The 22,250-nt window shown below is 44.8% G+C and overlaps 1 protein-coding gene across 5 annotated transcripts in view; it reads left to right on the forward strand.

The window, feature by feature from the left end:
• Window positions 1–22,250, forward strand: part of LOC128323928 (myomegalin-like) — a 207,932-nt gene that overhangs the window by 1,638 nt on the left and 184,044 nt on the right. Inside the window, exons 1-2 of one of the 5 annotated variants that reach the window (XM_053247877.1) lie at window positions 8,759–8,895; window positions 15,184–15,353. The exons of 1 other annotated variant lie outside the window; for it this stretch is intronic. Coding sequence is in view for 3 of the 4 variants with exons in the window: in XM_053247875.1 (XP_053103850.1) it covers window positions 8,764–8,895 (132 nt within the window). In the remaining variant the exon portion in view is untranslated. 3 more of the 5 variants (XM_053247875.1, XM_053247874.1, XM_053247876.1) reach the window with 3 other exon arrangements.

Raw genomic sequence — 22,250 nt, forward strand, 5'->3', positions numbered from 1 at the left:
TGTGGGCCATCAGTGAGTTCCTGTTACAAAGATGCATACAGACTTGTCCTGAGACATGAAAGGGCTGGACACTTAGTTTATTTCCCATTTTCTTCTGTAGTCAGTACTGCTGGCAGGTGACTTACTATTAAGCATTAAGTATGTGTTAAGTAACTATTAGGTATTGCATACTATATAGTAAGTATTCCTATTAAGTAGGTACTAGCTGACCCTGCACAGAGCATCTGTGTGGTCATGCACTGACCCTGTGATGCCGCCCCCACAATGCTCTCGCTCACTCTTGCCGTCCCCCACAATGCTCTCACTCACTCTTGCCGCCCCCACAATGCTCTCACTCACTCTTCCCACCACCCCCTCTCTCTATCTCTTTCTCTGTCCTCCATCTTTCTATCGCTGTCTCACAGTCCTTGCTTCCCCCTGCTGCTGCCAGGAACTGTCGTCCACTCGCCTGACAGCCTCTGAGCTCCCTGCTGCCTGCCACTTCACAGCGCAGCTCAGCCAGCCATCTGCCGCCCTCAGCCCCCAAAGCCAACTGTCCAGCTCCCGAAGCCGCCCCCAGCCTCCGAGCTCCCTGCCACTTCATGGCACCCCCGAGCCAACTGTCAAACTGCTTTCCAGCCGTCCCGCAAAACTCCCTGCTGCTCTGGAACTCTCTCCCCTCTGTCAGCCAATCACCTCCTCCCCCTCTGTTAGCCAATCGTCTCCTTTCTGCCATGTCCCCACGCATGGCCCGTCTTGGAGAATAAATAATAATGATATTTTATGGAGTCTATTGAGGCCAACCAGGATCCAGCTCTGACCCACTCAGCCTTCACTCTCTTCTTACAGTAGCTGTGCCAGAATGTGAACCCTCCTCCATAACATTACCTGCCTATCAGGATCAGACTGCAAGAATTATTGGAGGGGGAAATCCTAAAGAAGAAATGTTGGAGCAGGGAGAATTGAGGTGTAGGCTTCTCAGAGCAGGATGGCAGAACAGGATTATTCTATAGAGCTCTGTTCAGCCTTTTTTTAAAAAAGGGATGCTGTTCTTGTATACAGCATGCCCAGAAGACCCACTGATGCCTCCTGCTCCCCACACTCTTCACAGTTATGGTGTTTGAAGAGGCAAATGCTTTAAGTGTGATGGTAGTAGTCATTTCTACGATTGCAAGCTTGGGGCACCTCAGCTTTGTAATCACAGAAAACACCCACTATCATGCTTCCAGCACTTCCCTCTTCAGTCAAATGCCATGAGCAGGAAGAGTGCAGGGAGGGTGAGGCTTTCAGGAGGATCCGTGCCAGGGGTGGTGGCAGGGGCATAACTATAATAGGGCAAGGGGAGACAGTTGTCTGGGGGCCCATTGCCTTGGAACCCCCCAGAGGCAAGTCACATGACTGACTCCCCCAGCCACGAACCCGCCCAGGCTTCCTTCAGTTGTATTGATGTGAGTGTTAAGACCTGGAGCTACCAGAACAGCATGTCTTTCTCTAGTACCATTAAATGACTTGCATCATCCACAATATACAAAACCTTAAAAAAAAACTTAGGATGGTGTTCCATTGTGGCACATAGGTTATATATAAATTTTACTATGTTTTTTGTTAGCACTATTCAGCCTCATTTAAGATTTCTTTACTTCATGAGCTGAGCTTCAGTGAGGAGAGGGCCCATTTTAAAATCTTATCTCTGGGCCCACTACAACCTTGCTACGCCCCTGGGTGGTGGTGAGACTTCCAAGCACACTTTAGGTGACCGACCCCTCCCCCCGCTTGAAGAGGGGGGGAAAGTCTGAAGAGGGCATCTGGGGTGTCCAGGACCCCAGTAAGCATTAACTTAAAACAACCACAATTCTGACTAGTTTATATAAAGCTTTATTTTCTTTCCAAGGCATGCAAATGACTGGAGGTTTGCACTGGCAGGGCGTTCGCCGTTCAAGACGGAGATCAAAGCCTAGGAGATGAATTCTTGAAGGCTGTGAATGTGGAAAGATGATTGCTAGGTGAGAAGATCTGTGGTTTTCCTTAACTGTGGGAATGTCCTCCAGAGAGCACCTATCGTGGGAAGCCTGGGAAGTCCAAGCTGAGTGCCAGTCTACCGCCTTTCACATCCAATCAGTCTCTGGCACATGGTGTGTCATTCAGACTTGATTAAAAGATTCCTGCTTACACATTCAAACCCCTTTGGCTAGTGCTATAACATAGGCGACTAAAGACCAGTACATAGTAACATAATTCAATACTTCATGGACTCTACACTTGTAGAATTTTGTAATGGTTTTGTGACAACACACAGTGATCTTTACTGGATCACTAGCTGTTTACTAGATCACTAGCTGGATCAGTAGCTGTTGCTGGTGTCAGTAGCTGTGGCTGGAGTCTATCTTATGTATCTTTTTTTTTTTTTAGATTGTGAGCCCTTTGGGGACAGGGAGCGTACGTATGTATTTCCATATAAACCACTTTGGGAACTTTTGATGAAAAGTGGTATATACATATTCGTTGTCATCGTCATCACTTGACATTATTTTCACATTCACTATCACCTGCTGTTTCTTCATCAAGTGATTTGTAATATCATGGTTAGCAAAGAACAAGAAGCAATCAAGGCAACAGCTGGCATAAAATTATATAACAGTAATGTAATTTGGAGCTCTGAGTGTTGGAATTTACAGTGTAATTAAGCAGTCTCTCATCTTGTCCAAGGCATACTTACCTCTATATGTTAAGCCCTTGGGGTGGCTGTGAAAACCAGCTCTTCCTTTAAGGTAAGACCCACTCCCACTTTCTGATCCTGTTCAATATCATGGCGATACAATTCAGCATGGTATCAAATCAGAGGCATTTCTCTCTGATATCATTTCTGGAGAAAAATATTCTGATAGAACTTGCATCACCTTGGACCTGGTTATTGGTTCAATGTGATGTGCAGCCCAATGAATAAGACAAGAATTGAGACTGAACTCTCTTTCACCAATGAGTAACGTGTTGTAGGCAGCCCAAAGGTGATCATGATAAACCAGCTCCACTCCCACTTTATCTGCATTCTGCACCGCCCACTATTGAATTCCAGGATACTGTGTAGAGGAAGACTTTTTTAAAAAAGTTTTAAACATGATGCTTCTGAAAATTTGAGAACTGGAAGGGGAGGGGGTACTTAAGGTTTTCCTTTGCTTCAATTTCTCCATTCCAAATTGCTTCCCCAGGTCACACACACACACACACACACACACACACACACACACACACACACACACGGATTCCAAATGTGTGTTTTACATGAGCAGTTTGGGAAGGGAGAAAATATGAATCAGGGAAACAGTAAACGGGAGAATAATTATGTACCCCATTCCAACCACCCTTCTGGAAGCAGCTTTTCCTGTTTTAAAAAACTATATACACATCTAGTTTAACGCACAGACTTTGTCTGTTTATTGTAACACAAGGAAATCACCTTGAAGAATCACCTTTAAGTGCCGTCAAGTCAGTGTTGACTCTTAGCGACCACATAGATAGATTCTTATCCATGTGGTTTTCCTGGTAAAATACAGGAATGGCTTTAAGAATCACCTTCTCCCTTCTCCCGCACAGTATGAAATGATGCCTTTGCCATTGTCACCAAAGTGACTGTCTGCCTCCAGCACCTTCCTGTATTGCTGCTGCCCAATATAGGTGCCTGCTTGCTTTAGTTGGGCAGCTGGGATGACCTTCACACCTTGGCTGACCCTACTGGGAGTATACCTCCCTGCGTTCTTCGCTCATCCCTCCCAGGAAAACACACACACACACACACACACACACACACACACACACACCATGATGAGGAAGCCTAGCAGGACTTGGGTTTTATTGTTGTTGCTGCTGCTGCTTCTGGCTTCTCCTCTGTTTCCAGTCAATGGCAAACACAACAGGAATGCCCACACAGAACTCATGTGTCTAATTAAACATGAAGCAAATCAATAAAGTAGAAATTGAGATGTGAGTGGAGAGTTCAAAGCACTGACATAACTCCTTCCCCTGTGTGGTCACCTCTGCTCATGCAAAGTTTGACTCTGTAGGAGTGACAGTCCCCTTGCATAATTTTGTTTAGAAGAACTTCTGAGTTTGTTGTTGTGTAAGGCTTACTCAACAGATACAAGCACTTGGTCTATGAGGTCGAAACAGGGAAATGCACTGAATCTTTGATCTGATGGAGCTGCAGTAATTCCAGCAGCACAAGTGGTAGCTTTCTGGGCCTGGCTTCTCTTAAATTGTACAGTGTTTTAACTACTTCCACCCTGGCCAATGTACTAATAGTTTTAGTTCTTTATTTTTATAGATCCTATGGTTGATGGTTCTCTATGATAATGCATATTGCAAATGAACTGCTGAAATGTGATGTTGCATTCAATTAATTGGCAACTGTAGCACATAGGAATTATAACTTCAAGAACTTTAGAATGTTTTTAACCAACCTTTCTGCTGTGCTTCAGCCAGATCCTGCTTTGCATCTGATGAAGTGGGCTATTGACCATGAAAGCTCATGCTTGAATACATAATTAAAACATCTTGATATATCTAGTATATCTAGATCTAATGTGCTTCCCCCCACCACCACAAGTCCTGCTATGCTGCCTCATCGTGGTGGTGGTGGGGTGTTCTTGGGAGGGATGAGCGAAATACGCCGGGAGGTATACTCCCAGTAGGGTCACCCAAAGCATGAAGGTTATCTCAGATGCCCAGCTAAAGCAAGCAGCAAGCTATATTGGGCAGCAGCAATATAAGAAGGTGCTGGAGGCAGACGATTACTTCAGTGACAATGAAAAAGGCATCATTTCATACTGTGTGGGAGGAGGCAATGGTAAACCACTCCTATATTTTACAAAGAAAACCACAAGGGGAGACAAAATAGAATGATTGTCAATGTAGTGCCGGATGATGGGCCCCTCAGGTCAGATGGTACTCAACATGCAACTGAGGAAGAGCAGAAGAGCGGTACTCTCAGGAGTACCAATGTTGTTTATGACACGGTAAGATTAAAGCCTTTTGGACATCTAGCAACTGATGTTGCCATGTGGGAAAAGAAAATCCGAAGCTACAAAGACAGAATTACAATGGGAATGTGAAACATAAGAAGCATGAATATGGGAAAGCTCAACACAGTGAAAGATGAAATGAATCGACTACAGATTGACATATTGGGCATCAGTGAATTAAAGTGGACTGGAATAGGACACTTTGAGTCAGAAAATCATACCGTTTACCACTCAGGACATTAGAAACAAAGGTGTTGCTTTCATAGTCAGGAAGATTAGAACAATGACAGTACTTGGGTACAATACAGTCAGTCACCGACTAATATCAATTAGATTTCGTGGACAATGCTTTAACATGACAGTTCTTCAAGTCTATGCCCCAACGATTGATGCAGAAGAAGAGGAGGTTGATGGGTTTTATGCTCAAGACCAGTCTGAAATTGGCAGAACATGCAAGCAAGATGTGATGCTGGTGGTTGGAGACTGGAATGCCAAAGTTGGAAATGTTAAGAAGGAAAACACAATTAGACTGTATGGTCTAGGAAACAGAAAGGAAGCAGGAGAATGACTTATTAGTTTCTGCCAAGCCAATTATCTCTTCATTGCTAACACATTCTTCATACAACCAAAGCGGCACCCATACACATGAACTTCACCAGATGGAGTACACAGAAATCAAATTGATTACATTACTGGTGCAAGGAGGTGGAAGAGCTCAGTTATAACAGCAAAGACGTGGCCAGGGGGCAATTGTGGAACAGATCACGAACTGCTCATGTGCAAGTTTCAAGTCAAGCTAAAGTAGAAAAACAAAGCTATCCAGCTTCCACGATATGATCTTGAGAATGTACCCACCATTTTCAAGGAAAACATCAGGAACTGCTTTGAAGTTATGAAGCTCATTGATAGGGAACTAGAGATATTGTGGAATAAAATTGAAGAAGTTGTTAAGGATGGATGTGAAAAGAGACTGCTAAAGACCAAGAAAGCAAAATGGATGTCAGAACAGACGGTGAAAATTGCCAAGAAGAGGAGAGAAGCCAAGGTCAAGAAAGATAAAGACCACAGGAAGGAACTTAATAGGGAATTTCAGAAAGCTGTTAAAAGAGACAAGGAACAGTATTACAATGACATCTATAAAGATCTTGAGGATGGAAATAGACATGGAAAAACAAGGAAAGTTTTCCAAAAGATCTCTGAACTCAGAGGGAGGTTCCAACCTCGAATTGGTATGTTAAGGGATGCCAAAGGACAGATAGTAACTGATTCAGAGAAGATCAAACAGAGATGGAAGGAGTATTCTGAAAATCTGTACAGCAGGGACATTAACATCCAAGAGACTCTCTAGAAGATATTCCCTACTTGCAAGAACCTCTAGTATGGGAAGATGAAGTTAGATCAGCACTCCGGTCATTACCAAGTTGGAAGACTACAGGAATTGTTGGAATAGCTACAGAAATAAGGCAAGCAAAAGAAGAAGAATCAGTCAAGGTTCTAACCAAACTATGTCAGCAAATTTGGAGAATGACACAGTGGCCAACAGATTGGAAGAGGTCAGTCTACATACCCGTACCAAAGAAAGGAGACTTAACAGATTGTGTAAACGATCACACAATATCCTTAATTTCACATGCTAGCAAAATAATGCTCAGGATTATCCAACACAGATTAGAGCCCTACTTGGAAACGGAAATGGCAGGTGTTCAAGCTGATTTCAGAAAAGGCCAAAGAACAAGAGACATAATTGCTGATGCATGCTGGATAATTGAGAAAGCCGAAGAATACCAGAAAGAAGTCAATATGTGCTTTATTGACCACAGAAAAGCCTTTGATTGTGTGGACCATGTCAAGTTGTGGAATATCCTTAGGAAAATGGGCGTCCCAGAACATCTCATTGTTCTCATGATAAACCTATACACAGGACATGAAGCCACAGTCCAGACGGAACATGGTGAAACTGCCTGGTTCCGGATCGGCAAAGGAGTAAGACAAGGCTGTATACTTTCTCCTTATTTATTCAACTTATATGCTGAACATATACTGAGAGAAGCTGGACTGGAAGAAGATGAGCATGGTTTTAAAGTTGGAGGAAGAAACATCAATAACCTGCGCTATGCTGATGACACCACTCTGATAGCTGAGAATGCAGATGATCTGCAAGTCAAGTCTAAAAGTCAAGGAGCACAGTGAAAAAATTGGACTACAACTAAATATAAAGAAGACTAAACTAATGACAATGGGTACAGCAACCAGCCTCAGAATTGATAATGAAGTGGTGGATAACTTCTGCCTTTTAGGATCGACCATCAACAATCAAGGATCCAGCAGTCAAGAAATACTAGACTAGCACCTGGTAGGGTTGCAATGAAGGCCTTGGAAAGGACAAATCCAGAATTTTCACTCAAGGCACAAATGATCAGGCTCAAACTATCATACTTTGGACTCATGATGCGAAAACCCAGCTCCCTTGAGAAGTCTATAATGAAGGAAAGAGAAGAAAATTGAAGAGAAGAATCCACAGCAGCAAGGTGGATAGGCTCGATTATGACAACAATGAATGCACCACTGAGAGACCTTAAAGGCCAAGCTGAAGACAGATAATCCTGGAGAGAATCTATCTATGTGGTCCCTGAGAGTCAACACCGACTTGACAGCACTTAATCAATCAATCAATCAATCAATCAATCAATCAATCAATCAATCAATCAATGTGCTTGTTATGCTTATTACAAATTTCCTAGTAGGCGATTTCATTTTTTTCTTAAGATGCTAGTTCTGAACATATTGACTTGCTTAACAGAACTAGCCACTAGGTGGCTGCAAAGATTTAGTGAGCTGAAAGGTATATTTTGAGAGAAGAGGCTCTTCTGATCCCAGTGGAGATACTCTGGAGTCAGGATCCATACACAGCAGATCACACAGCTTTCCCCCTAGTGCACCCAGGCTGAAGAGAGATAAAAATGCTTTTGGGTATCAACAGGGTCCACTCTGTACAACAACACCCCTTCTATGTGCAAAAGGAGCTTGTAAACGCCACAAAGTAGTTGGGAGTGTTGGGGAGCAGTCACAGTGTAGCCCAGCCAGTAACTCCTTGTTGCCAGTTCACTGGTGGGGCACATGGTTTGCATGCAGGGGTTCAGATCCCCAGGATCTTCAGCTGCAGGTAGCAGGACTGGGGAAAAGATTCCTTCGCCAGAGATCATGAGGACATTGCTGGACTCGGCATAAGGCTGCTTCATACGTTCAAGGTGGGGGTGGGGGGACTGTGGCGTTTGAACCCGACACAGTGAGCCCCATCTGAAGAAAAGTCCCATGACCAGTCTGCTAAGCCACGGGTGGTCCCAGCCAGGCTCTTACCTACACCACTTTCCCACATTGCTGAATGCCAAGTCGTGCTGAGCCCCCCGGTGGGTCACACCTCTCTACCGGGTGGAAAGTTGCTCCCACAGAGTAGTTGGTGGGGGGCGGCTCTCTCTCGCCTGTGAAGGGAGAGACACACCGCACTGCCTGCCACCCAGTGCCTTCCGGCTAGCGGGAGAGGACGGTGCAGGCATCCAGAAGAGAGCGGCTTCTGTTGTGTCTTTTCGAGTGCAGAAGACCGGCGGAGAGGGAGCTCTTGTCTCATTCCGCTGCCAGTTGCTACAGCAGCCCTGTGAGGCCCGCCCCGCCCCTGGGAAGCGCTGGCAGAGGAAGGCGCGGTGGCAGCGCCAAGGATGCTCCTCGGTGGGGATGCAGGCAGGGAGGTGGGGGCGGAGCGCCAAGAGGAGCGATGAGCGGAGAGGGACCAGGCGGGCGGCCGGCTGGGCTGACTGCTTGGGCGAGGCCCCTCCCTGGCAGCTGTCCCCCAGATCGAAGCTGTCGGCTCGACTCTTCGCAGCGCTCAGCGGAGGAGGAGGAGGAGGTGAGGCTGAGGGAAGCCAGGATGCTGCTGCCAGGCGGCACGTCGAGAGCGGGGCGGCGGGCAGAGGGCACCAGAGCTGGGGAGGTCAGTGGGGTGATCCCGGCTCTGGAGGAGTCTGCGAGCGGGATTTGCTGTCAACCGGGTCGGGAGGCACCGCCTATGCACGTGTGCATGGACACGGTGGGCCTAGGGCGATGGAGGCCTGGGCAATCCGCCAGTCAGTTTGCCCAAGGTCGGAAAGGATGTGGTGTGTGTGTGTGTGTGAGAGAGAGAGAGAGAGAGAGAGAGAGAGAGAGAGAGAGTATATTGTCAGATCTAGCACTGCAGTAGCGCCGCCTGGGACCCACCGCACTGGGTGGACACAACCTTTTGATGTCTGGCGAGGGTGAAATGGCAGGGGAGGGGAGGAGGGGAGGGGAGGGAGCGGCGTTTGAGTAGAGAGGAGTCCCGCAAGAGAGCGGTCACGCATTTGAAATCCTGCAAGGGGTGTGTGCATTTGTCACTCTCTGTGGCACACAGTAGTCTGGATGATATAAACTGCTCCAAGATCTTCGGAGGAGGTCAGGATTGGATGGGGAAAGTGGATGCAGCAGCTGTAACCACAGGATCCAGCCCCTTCTTGAATAGTTACTACCCATGCAGGATACTTTCATTGAATGCAATTGATGAGATAGAGCTGCTTAAGAGCAGAGGCGCTCTTACCCCTGGACTTTGAGGCCAAGTCCAGGGCCTCCACAGCCCCTGGGGCCCCCCAAATCCTATTTAGCCTGTCCCGGGTGGTGTGGTCAGCTGGCCGAGCATGATGATACTTAATTTGCAGGGGAGGGGAGGCAGCCTCCAAAGGCCTTTTTGTCCAGGCTCCAAAATTACCTAGGTGCACTTCTGCTTAAGAGTCTTTGTTTTAGCAGCTAGCACTGGGTTTGATGGATGGTGGGAATGAGACAGATTCTGTTCTCTGTTGGGTTAGTATCTTTCTGGCTTGCCCTCTCGCCCCAAAAGAAGAGTTAAGTGAAACGTGCAGGAATCAGAGAGCCAGCGCGGTGTAGTGGCTAGAGTGCTGGACTAGGACTGGGGAGACTTGAGTTCAAATCCCCATCCAGCCATGATGCTAGCTGGGTGACTCTGGGCCAGTCAGTTCTCTCTCAGACTAACCTACTTCACAGGGTTGTTGTGAGGAGAAACTTAATTATGTAGTACATTGCTCTGGGCTCCTTGGAGGAAGTGCAGGATATAAAATGTAAATAATAATAATAATCAGTCTACCAGTGATCCTTTTTAATGAAAAGTAGCCTCAGGAACTGAAATTAGGAATAAAGGAACAATAGGGGAAGGCCTGTTTAATCCTTTTCCTTCCTACTGTTTCTTTCTCCTGCAGTATCCTTGTACCTTTTTCCCATTTAGGTGGGAAACCAATTTGAAAGCAAGTTTGAGTAGACAAACCACAGGAAGGAAAGGGTTAAGCACTCCATCTTCTACTTCCAGTTTCAATTTCTATTTCTAGACTTCCACTTCCAGTTTTATCCAAAAATGGTTGATTTTCAGTTTTTAAAACACACATGAACCAGGCTCAAATATCACCCATATAAAGTCTCCTTTGACCCTCAGTGGATGCAGTTCTAAGTATCTGGTTTTGCTACCCCTCTCTGCAGGCTGAAGTCTCACCAAGTCTGTCACCCACAAAACCTGATAGGCAGAGTTCTTGCCTTGGCCACAGGAGCCATAACTGCAGCTGAGAACAACACATTCCTAAGAGCCCAAATAGACAGCTGCCTCTGGACACAGGATGAGACAGGCAAATAACATTGTCACTCTGATCCATGCCCTTTTTGAAAAATATCCTTCTCCATGATGGGTCTCATGCAGTGACCAGAGTTGCCTGTTTAAAAAAATTAATTTTCCAAATTTTATTGCATTTGTAAAAGTCTAAAAAATATTTATAAGAAATTAAAAAAAAAACCTTACTGGTAGCAATCAGTACATACAAGAACAGATATTATGCATTCAAATAAGAAACAACACAGCCCTTACATGTTATACTCCATGCATGTCTAATCTGCGAACCCTTTGTGCAAATTAGCCTATAAAATTATGATTATGATTACGATTATATTAGGATTAGTGAAATACAACTCTAAAAACTGTGAGTTGATTAATAAAATAAGATACAGCAGCATAATCCTAGAAGCTGTAGGGAGATTAATAGAGTCGAGACAGAACAAGGGTAAGTATACAACTATCTTTAAAAGTAGGACATCTAAAAATATAAGATAGTTAAGATAACATATAAAAGCTAACATGTAAAGTAGAGGAGCAAATTAAAATTATACAATCAGGTAAAATGATCAGTAGTTAAAAATCCACTGCAAGGGTTATTGACTGACAATCAGGACCCGGCAGATCTTGCACACTGCCCCGCAGAACCTGGCAGCACTGTACGTGGAAGTCCGATTGCTGTCTGAGAGCAGCACCTTGGTGTAGACTTGACTAGAGCGACCAGGGTGTTTGAGAAGCAGGGGAGGTATGAGCTTGTCACGGCTGTCTTTATAAAAGGGACATGAGGGGAGCACATGCTCTATGGTTTCCACCTCTCCAGAGTCACAAGGACAAAGCCTTTCCATGAGTGGGATCTTCTTGTATTTGCCTTCCAGCTTGGCGGAGGTTTTGAACCTAGTTCAATTCGAACCAGTTCCGCACACCCCTAGTCAACTGGTATTTCCCCCAGACTTAAAACATTGCATTGAATAATGTGGGAAATCTGACTTATTTTTAGAACAGTTATACAGCTGCACAGTGATTGCACATGTAGCTTGTTGTTAGCATTACTGTTCCAGTCTTTTTGTATAGATGTTGTTTTATGTTTACAATGTGAACATAAACAGGGACAATGAGTCACACCATAAAAAGGGGGACAATGGGCCACACCATCTTACACTATTGACCTCTTCTTACTAGTATAACATTGTGAAAGTGCTCAAAAGCATGCTGATGTGGTGGTAGTGATGTAATTCCATACAGCAGACAGGCACTGCCTAGGTGGCATTACAAGGAGCACATTTGTAAGTGCCCAGAGTAAATATTGCACATTCAAAGTAAAAGGCAGCATCAACAATATCAATGGGAGGAGGTATCAAACCGTGGGAAGATAATAGATCTGAAGATTTTAGCATCTCAGATAATTACCAATATGTCCTGTTGAATAACAGTGAGTGAAATTAGTTTTTTTTAATGGGCAGCAGTATCAAGGCAGTGTGCATGCATGTGCATTTTTATGTGCCACTATTGATACAACACACACACCATAAATATGGACGGGAAAAAGTGTTTCTTACAATTATATGTATCTGTCTTCTGTTTTAATAGCAATTGTATTTGACATTAATGGTTAAAAGTGGCCTATAAAAATAAAATAATAATAAGAAAAATAAATAACTCCCTGTTGTCTAAGTTTTGTTTATTTAAATTTGAATTAATCTTTGCTTTCATGCTCTTATACTGTAAAATATTGATTGCCTGAGTGTTAGTTAGTAAAGGTAAAAGTAAAGGTAAAGTGTGCTGTCAAGTCGATTTCGACCCCTGGCACCCACAGAGCCCTGTGGTTTTCTTACAGGAGGGGTTTACCATTGCCTCCTCCCACTCAGTGTGAGTTGATGCCCTTCAGCATCTAGTGTTAGTTAATTAGATAGTCACAGTAGGCTTCCCATTTCCTTCCAAATATCCTGGAGATTGGAACTAACATATGCCTTAGATTAACCAAACTAGCTGCTTGCCAAAGTCAGAGTGTTAAACAGGGGCCTTAACTTGCAGACTAGTTTATACATTTCTGTTCCATCTTTTGGAGCTGATTAAAACATTCCAGGCAGATAATAACATCAGAAACTTACATAAACATAGTAAGCAGCCTTCTACTGAGTCAGACCATTAGTCGATCAAGCTCAGGATTGTCTACCCAGACTGGCAGTGGCTTCTCCAAGGTTGCAGGCAGGAGTCTCTCTCAGTCGTATCTCAGAGATGCCAGGGAGGGGACTTGGGACCTTCTGCATGCAAGGATGCAGTTGCTCTCCCCCATCCCCTTAGGGTTATATCTTACAGTGCTCACAAATTTAGTCTGTCATTCAAATATAAACCAGGGTGGATTCTGCTTAACAGACAATTCATGTTTGCTGCCACAAGACCAGCTCTCCTTCCCAACTCAGGACGAGGAATGTAAGTTGGGGTGAGCCATAGGGAAATGAAATGGGGCAATTTTTCTCCTCTTAAGTCCAAAATACAAGAAATGCTAGAAAAGTCTGCAAAAGGGACTTTTTATACCATTTGAAAAAAGGCTACTTCAGGACAGAGGATACTTTATAATAGCGACCAGCACTCCAGTAAAACACACATTCAAGCAAATCACACATGTAAAACTCTCTCTCTCTCTCTCATCACATGCACACAACTTTATATTATTTCTGAAGAGAAACACACAGGCTAAGCAAGGGTTAGGGTGTTTGGTTTTACTTTTCTGGGGGGAGACAAGCCGAACAGCCAACTTCTGCCACATCCTGACTCACTCAGCAGCAACTCCCACCCAAAATGCTGATCACAGCCGCGGGGGGGGGGGGAGCACAAGACCCCAGGAGAACCAATCAGGAAGCTCCTTCTGGGAGAGGGTAGGACTAGCAGAGAGAATATTAACCCTTTCTTGACTCTGCTGCAGCTGAGGAAATGCCAATTGGGATGAAAACTCACAGGGAGTACAACTGTCCTTGCACACCCACCCCGATCCACCCCCCCACCCAGAACAGTGAGCTGAGCTGCTCTCTCTCTGCCTGTTGCTCCTGCAGCTGCAGTGACTACAGAGAGAGTAAGCAGCATGGCAGCGAGCAGGGGCAGGCTGTTCGGTCTTGGAGTCTCTTGGAGTGAGGGGCGAGGGGCAACCGTCCCTTGGGGGCCCCTCAAAGGCTGTGGACCAGGAGACATTTGTCTCCCTTTGTCTTATTAACTGTAGGCCCATGTCTGTACCTCCCCCTCTCCCTCCTATTGCCACCATCTCCACACCGAATGAATGACACTCACTTTCAAATAAGTGAGTACCTTTTAACAGAACAGTAACAGAACAGTACCTTGTTCTGTTGAGAACACATTTTTCTGCGGTGTTTTTGTTTGTTTTTAATGTTTAATTGGCATTTTTGCTCTCTTGAAGTTACTGGGGGAGTAGAAGAAGCAAATATTGCTACTCTTTTTGCTTTGACCATAGACTATAATGGGAAATTACTAAAATGCGTGTTACAATTTTGTTTCCTATCAAAGTGGGATGAAATTTCCACACATGGTGGATCTCTTTGAGGCCATGATGCCTCCTGAATTTCAGGCAGATAGGGACACATTTTAAAATTCTAATTTTTTACTTTTTGCTATTTAAGTTCCTGTGGTTGAAGCAGTGGGGATGGGAACAATGTTAAAAAACAAAACACATCCAGATTGCTGAACAGTGATTCTCCTCTCTCCCCTCATTCTTCTTGGGAGTAACTCTCATTAACAGCAATGAGCAGGCATCTACCCATATTTTCCCGCATAGAAGACTATGGGGCTATTCTCACAATTAGCAAAAATCGGGCTAGGAGAGCCTAGCCCAATTTTTGATAATCGTAAGAACCACCAGGCTCGGCTGCGAGCCCGGTGGCTCTTGAGCGGCTAACCCACTCAAGTAGCCTGCCCCTTAGCCCGGGTTTGCGGAGTGAGCGCTCCGCAAACCCCGGCTGTTGGATCGTGAGTAGCTGCAGCGAAGCTCCGCGCCACGGCTACTCATGAGGAGACCCCCGGAGGGGAGGCAAAAAGCTGCCTCCCGGTTCCAGGGGTCTCACTAGCATGCCCTGCACACTCGCACAGGGCATGCTGGAGCTTACGGGGGCCAACTGTGTGGGCGGCCGATCTGGCCGCCCAGGGCGCACTCCCCCTCATGAGCGGGGAGAGCGGGCTTAGCCTGCTCTTCCCACTCACCACCACAAACCGGGTCTCACTGATCGTGAGACCTGGTCCTATGAATTTAAGTTGACCCCCTAAAAAAATAACCGGATTAACCATTTAACCTGATAAAATACAGGTTATTCCTGTACTTACACAAAAGGAAGATGACTCTTAATTTAAGATAACCCCCCTCCTCAATTTTAAAACCAAAGAACCTGGAAAAAACCTAGTCTTGGATTCAGGTGAATATGGGATTTAAAAAAAATTAAAAAGGGGCAGGATCGGAATATCCTGGTGATAATAAAATTGGCTTTTGCTTTTGTTTATGTGTTTTGAAAAAAGGAACTGCAAAGGTCAAAGACCAGAAGTCAAGTGGCAAAATGGAAAGGTGCACTCAGGTGTGGAAAGGTGGGGCATAATCTTGGCAGCCAATCCTCCCGTATGCCACCACCTACTTGGGAAACCACTCCTCCTCAAATTGCACAATAGATCACTACACCTTTCTGCGTTAGGTAAGTTTTTCACCTAGTGCTTTTAGGTCAGAAAAAACATGGTCTGAAAAGGAATGGCTATTTCACAGGAGTGAGACTCATGCTTGATGGGATGGGATGATGGACACTGCAAAATTGCCTATAACCATGAGCATTCATAATGAAATAAATCTCTGTCCAGAAGAGCTCACAATTCTAGCTATGATAAGTTACTGTACAGGTGAACCCTGTTATCTGTGTGAGTTCTGTTCTCCACTACAACTGCAGATAATGGAATTGTGGATACTGAATCATTGGGACTTGGGTTCCTGGAGGCTCTGAAAATGGTGGCAAATGGCCTAAAAACTGCAAAGAAAGTGCCCTACTGTGCTTCACAGGTCTCCAGGTGTCTAGCCATGCCCCTCCTAAATCCCAAATCTGTGGTGGTGGTGGGGAACACATTAAAAAATGATTTAAACAAATGAGCCACAAAATGGCTCCTCTCTTCAAAATGGCGGCTGGAAATGACCCTTTATTATCCTTTTCCTCCCCATGAGGAAGATCGGGGATTGCTGTCCAAGAGAGGAGAGCTGGTCCTGTGGTAGCAAACATGACTTGTCTGCCTAGCTAAGCAGGGTCCACCCTGGCTGTATTTGAATGGGAGACCACATGTGAGCACTGTAAGATATTATTTAGGGGATGGAACCACTCTGGGAAGAGCAGAAGGATTCAAGTTCCCTCTCTGACTTCTCCAGGATAGGGCTGAGAGAGATTCCTGTCTGCAACCTTGGAGAAGCTGCTGCCAGTCTGTGGACAATACTGAGCTAGATGGACCAGTATTGGTCTGACTCAGTATATGGCAGCTTCCTATGTTCCTATGTGTATGCCAAGGTTAGGTGTCAATTACCCAACTGCAGATATGTGAAACCGCAGAAGTCGGATCCGCAAATGATGAGGTTCACCTGTAGGTAGTGAGAGGGAAAATGGTTATTAGAATTTATCAAGTTTATAAATTTAGGCTTGAATCCTGAACAGATAGAATAAAAACTGATACATATTCAGCGGTTATGAAACTAAGCCTCCTTTTGCAGTTCCTTTGTTGAAGAATGGTAACTTTCAGGTTGGCAGTAGAATATTCTGGGAAACTGAAGTTATCTCACTAGTTTATGAATGCTCCCATTTCTCATGCCATATTTGTGTCCGTTGATACTTTTCCATACAGAATGAATGTTGTCTTATATAGACGGTAGAAGGGCATTATTGGCTGTTGATAGCATGTATCACGATTGCTACCATAGCATATGTCTCTGTGATTAGGAATGCTGCATTTGCAAAATTTCTGCCTATACATTCATTAAACTTGTTGCCCAGGGTGTCTCCTCCATGCTGCAAGGTGAGGCAACAGCTTCATGCAGCATCACAGGGCAGCAAGTGTCGGTACCTTGCCCAACCCCCGCAAAAAAACCCAAACCCATGGTAGGTGTCACCAACCTATGTGGGATCACCACATGACCTCAGGCTCTGCTGCCTGACCTCTGCTGCCTCTGCTGTCCTCCCTGTGTGCTTCCCCCCTCACCTAGAGCTCCGCCCCCTTTCTGGTCCTACCCTACTCAGCAGCCCAAATGACTGCCCTCCCCTGCCGTGCCAGTCTCACCTTCCAGGAGTGCTCTGGCCACCAGGAAAGAGAGCTCTGCTCTCTCTTCAGCACCAGAGTTGGTGCTTCAGCAAAGTTGGTGCTGGGGGAAAAAATAGAGCAGGAGAGAAAGTTTTTTTACACCTGACTTTTAGTTTGCATCTTCTCCAGAATGGAGGTGTGCATTCACATATGAGCAAATTTACCTTGAAGTCTCTGCGAGCTATCAGGGAGCACTTCACACACAATTCAGGGTTTTTAATCGCGTGTTAGAGTGTATCCTGATTTATATTCAGGGTTAAAAAAATCCACTTTTTGTGTCATTTTGGGGGGGGTAACTTCAAACTCGCAGTAAAGCCTTGCAGAAAACCTGTGGTAAAACCTGCTGTCTGGGAAAGTTTCTGGTGTTTGGAGTAGCAGCTGCAGTGAGGCTCAGCAGAGGCCAGCAAGACTCTAAAGCTGTTTGCTGGATCCAGAGGACAGAGTGCACTCAGAAGGTGAGGAAGAGTGGCTGTGCCTGTGTCTGGACTGCTGAGGCAGAGGGTAGGGCTGGCAGGAGTGGGATGATGTCAGCACCAGCGCTGGGTGAGGGGCGGAACAGGTGAGGGAGGCAGAGTGGCTCATTGCTTTCACCTCAAGTGGCAAAAGGCAACAAAACAGTCCTGCTAGCTGCTGTGGTGGGGGGCATTGTGAATTTTACAGCTGCAGCAGGCAGAAATGCACTAGGTGTGTATGTGTATGTAGAAAATATTTGGGAAAGCTGCATCTGTTCAATTCCTGCTTGGGTGGATCCCCTCCCCTGATCCTAATGTTGAGCGGAAAGATCAAGGCAAAGTGTGGGTGCTTGGAGTCTGATTTGCAAACCAGTATGATATGTGAGACAAAAGACTTCACTGCTAACATGGCATGGAAGTTAAAACATGTAGCTTAACTCACACTTTCCATGCCTTTTGGAACATGAATGAAAATTGTAGGCGTCTTCACTTTCATCTTGGACTGAAGGTTTCTTGATTATTGTAAACCTGCCTGCTGAGGGTAACAGCAGGCATCTGATGAAGCGGGTTCTAGTCCACCAAAGTGTATGCTATGCTAAATTGTTTGTTTTAAGGTGCCAAAAAGTGTTTTTTGCTGCAACAGACGAGCTGGCTATCCCTCTGGAAATGGGACTTCTTTTAAATTGTAATTTTATCTTCTCATCAACACAGATATTCATTCTTCTGAGATTATTCTCAAGGTTTATCATGTTGCCTGAAGTTTCTGTCATCCCTCTCCCTGATTCTGTGTTGTACTACAGCAGAGGTGCAACTAAAATAGGGCAAGGGGAGACAGTTGTCTGGGGGCCCACTGCCTGGGGGGGGCCCAGAGGCATGTCACATGACTGACTACCCCAGCCGCACACCCGCCTGGGCTTCCTTCAGTTGTATTCATCCTCCGAAACTGATGTGAGTGTTAAGCCCTGGAGCTACCAGAATGTTTTCTGGTAAACAGCATGGTTTTTCCCCTAGAACCATTAAATGACTTGCATAGTCCACAATTTACAAAACCTTTAAAAAAATAATTTAGGATGATGTTCTATTGTGGCACATAGGAGATATAGATATACATATAGATATAGATATAGATATAGATATAGATATAGATATAGATATATGTGTTTTGTTACCACTATTCAGCCTCATTTAAGATTTCTTTACTTCATGAGCTGAGCTTCAGTGGGGGGTGGGGCGGGATTTTAAAATCTTGTCTCTGGGCCCGGTCCAACCTTGCTACGCCCCTGAGTATATGCGCATTAGATGTGTATTTGCTACTTCTATATTGAAAGTATTCATTTAAAATTGTTCAAGAAAACTAAAGTCAGGACTGACCTCCTGTGGACTCTCACTGGCAATATCTTTTTTTCCGTTCCAGTATTATTAGGATCCTCAGAAATGTGAGGATCCTCAGAATAGCAAAGCAGGGTTCCTATACTTTTAATCCCACCCTTCTTCTAAGGAACTCAGGGCAGCATACATGATCCCCACTATTTTATCCTTATAACAGCCCTGTAAGGGAGGCTAGGCTGAGAGAGAGCGACTGACTCAGGGTCATCCAGTGAGTTTCATGGCTTAGTGAACCAGGTCAGCCAAGGCCTAGTCTGACACTCTGAATGGTACACCATGTGGGCTGGAGCTAAATGAACTCCTTTGCCTCTGATCACCCTAAAAGTTAATACTTCTGAGTGTGATTTTTCAAACTGAGAGCCAAACAGGTAAAATCCTTCCAAGATGTCCCAAGGTTATTCAAAATCAAGATAACAGAATCTCAGCTAGTATGTTGATCATAGGCTAAGAAAAGTACAAAGTCCAGGAGGCTGCCAGCAGCATGGCTAATGAGCGGAGTCAAGGAAGCTATAAAAGGAAGTCTTGCCCAAAATGAGGGGGACAAAAAGGAAGAGTAGAAACGTTGACAAGACAAATGAAAGCTGATGATAAGGGAAGCAAAAAAGAATTGGAGAAGCATGTTGTTATTAAGATCACAAAGATAATAATAAAATGCATCAGGGACTGTTAGATGACAAAGACATGAAAAAATAAAGAGGCCAGAGAGATTGCAGAGCAGCTGAATGAATTATTTGTGTCTGTCTTCACTGCAGAAGTTGAACAGATGCCTATCTCTGAAATGATATTTGCTAGGTGGGCATCTCTGAAGAACTGAGTCAAATAGAGATAAGAGATGAAGCTGACAGATTAAAAAAAAATGAAACTCACTGGGTCTGGATGGCATACACTTCACTTATTAAACAAGTCAAGTATACCTGACTTTGAAATGGTTGATCTTCTAACAAAATATGCAACATCACTAAAACTGACCTGCTTATTGGAGGATTGGAGATTAGCCAATATAACACTGGCTTGCATCTTGACCAATGAAGCACATGCATTAGGAGGATCTGCGGAGAGATGCTGGGCGTTCTCGCTCAATTCCCCTGGTCCTTTTGTGCACATGCAAAAGGGCTAAGACGCCAGAGAGCTGCTCACACTCCAGAAGTGCTGTGTAAGAGTGGAAACACATTGCTGATCTTCAGCGATGTATTTCCTCTCTAACAGACCACTGCCAAATCAGAAGTAGCCCTCTTCTGCAAGAGCGTGACACAGGAGGACGGGGGGAGTTGTGTTGGGGTTCCCAGTGTGTCCCCACAGACCCTCCTAATGCATGTGCTTCATTAGTCAGGAAGTCATCCACTTATTTTAAAAAGAGATTGCAGGGGGAGTCAGGAAAATTACTACTACTATTACTACTACATCTTATAAACCACTTTTCAACAACAAAAAAGTTCTCAGCGTGGTTTACAGGCCAGTTAGTTTAACAACTGTTCCATGTAAATTGGTGGGAAACATTATTAAAAATAAAATTATCAAGCAGTAGATATTTCATGGACAGCCAAAAAGCTTCATCCAAATCTTTGATATTAAACCTAGCAATCCCAGGATAAATTGACAGGTCCTCTTGTGGACCAGTAATCCTCTTTCTTTAAGCAGTTATTGCTCAACAGAGGGTAAGAGTAGCCAGATAGTTTTCATAATGGAGGGGAGTGAGTGGAGGGCCCATGGAAGGCCTCTGGTGAGAAAGGCACTGTCACCTGTTCCTTGAAATACGTTTGTGCAGTGTGAGTGGGAAGGATGTATATGATGTAGGGCAACATAATCCTGGCTTTCTGATGCCACCACATATTGATTGGTGCCTTCCAGGTATGGTAGTAGCGGGTGTGCAATGTCATGATTTGTAGATGGCAGTGGGGTTTTCACAGACACTGTGGACATGTCTGTCACTTTTGTTACAATAGCATTTTTCTATACCTGTTGTGCTGCTGATTCTGCTGTTGGAATTGCATGGAATTGCAATATCATGGAATTGCAACTCTGTTATACTGCTGGTTTGACTGCGTTATACTGTGGTGTAAAGGCCCCTAATGTATCAAGACAGGACTGGCCTGCCTGAAAGCAGTTCTGAATAGAGATTCCAGAAATTGTGCAGGGAAAGGGGAGACTTATTTGCATGTAATGGACCCCTCACTGATTTTCTGTTTTTCATATTTTCCCAGCACTTTTCCATGGCAACTAATACTTAATAGTACCTGACACAAACACAAATCCCGCAGGTTCAGATTCTTTAACAAGACCAAACAAAATTGTGCAACTGTGTAAGTGGTATGTAGTGGACAATTTACACCGATGAATCCAGACCTGCAAAAAGGAGCTCAATCACAGTGTGTGGGTTTTATGAAGACAAACATAGTGTCGAATTCCAGCCCTCCTGACTATTGCTCATTTGGCGGGTTTGGTCAGTCAGTGGGTTAAGAGCCTTGTGACTATACTGAGCTATACTGAGTCACCTGGAAAGGAACTCATTCAGTTCTGGCTACGACTTGAGGGCTGGCTCCTGGCTTGTGTTAGTGACACGATACTATTGAGTGTACTTTCACATATTGATTGCAGTCCAGCCTGAGTGCTCCATCCCTCCCAAAGGTCTATTGCATTTCTCCTACTTGTTTCTGTGCAATTTAGGGCCCCTTTCTGAAGCTTAAAAGGAGGGAATTTGACCTACTAATGGACTAACATTGATTTAACAGAAGGGGCCATCCATTTCTGTCCAGACTTTCCCACCCAGCTGCTGGTATCTTGTCTATTTGCTATCATTAACTGGCACCAGAAGGATTGCCGGTCTGGCTGTTCCACCATCTTTGCACTTCTGGATGATTAGGGACTGAGGTGACCATCCTCTTGATTTTTCATCATTCCTTTTTAATGCAAGATTGGTGGTAAGTAAAATATCACCTGTCTATAATTTAATGCAGGATATGGCTACTGACCTAAGGAGTATTACAAATGTCTGGGCAGAAAAGGCACCTGGGCTAGTAACTGTTCAGACAGTTCTGGTGAGATAGTCTTTGTGTCACCAGCACCGGAGAACCAGTTTTAGGGCTGTGGTGCAGGTGGAGGCATTGTGGCAGTAGTGTGTAGAAGGTAGCCTGTTCTAGGTAGCCATGGAATATGTAATCCTGGTTTGCAGCCCTAGGGTGTCTGGGGATTTCTCCAACGATTGACCAGTCAACTTTTGAAGATTAAGCAGTCTGGTCATGGAAGTGATATCAATCTGAAGTCACCAAGTTTGAGTACACGGAGATTTGTACAAAGTTGGAAGGGTGTTTAGATGCATAGAAGTGCTATTGCTATACTGGTCTGTTTTTGTTTTCCGATCCTAGCACTCAGGCACTGGATTTCCATGTTCAGAGAAGAGTATCTGGGAACTTCTTGCTTGAAGGTCTC

This window comes from Hemicordylus capensis, chromosome 4 (genome assembly GCF_027244095.1).
Source record: "Hemicordylus capensis ecotype Gifberg chromosome 4, rHemCap1.1.pri, whole genome shotgun sequence".
NCBI classification, from domain to species: Eukaryota; Metazoa; Chordata; class Lepidosauria; order Squamata; family Cordylidae; genus Hemicordylus; species Hemicordylus capensis.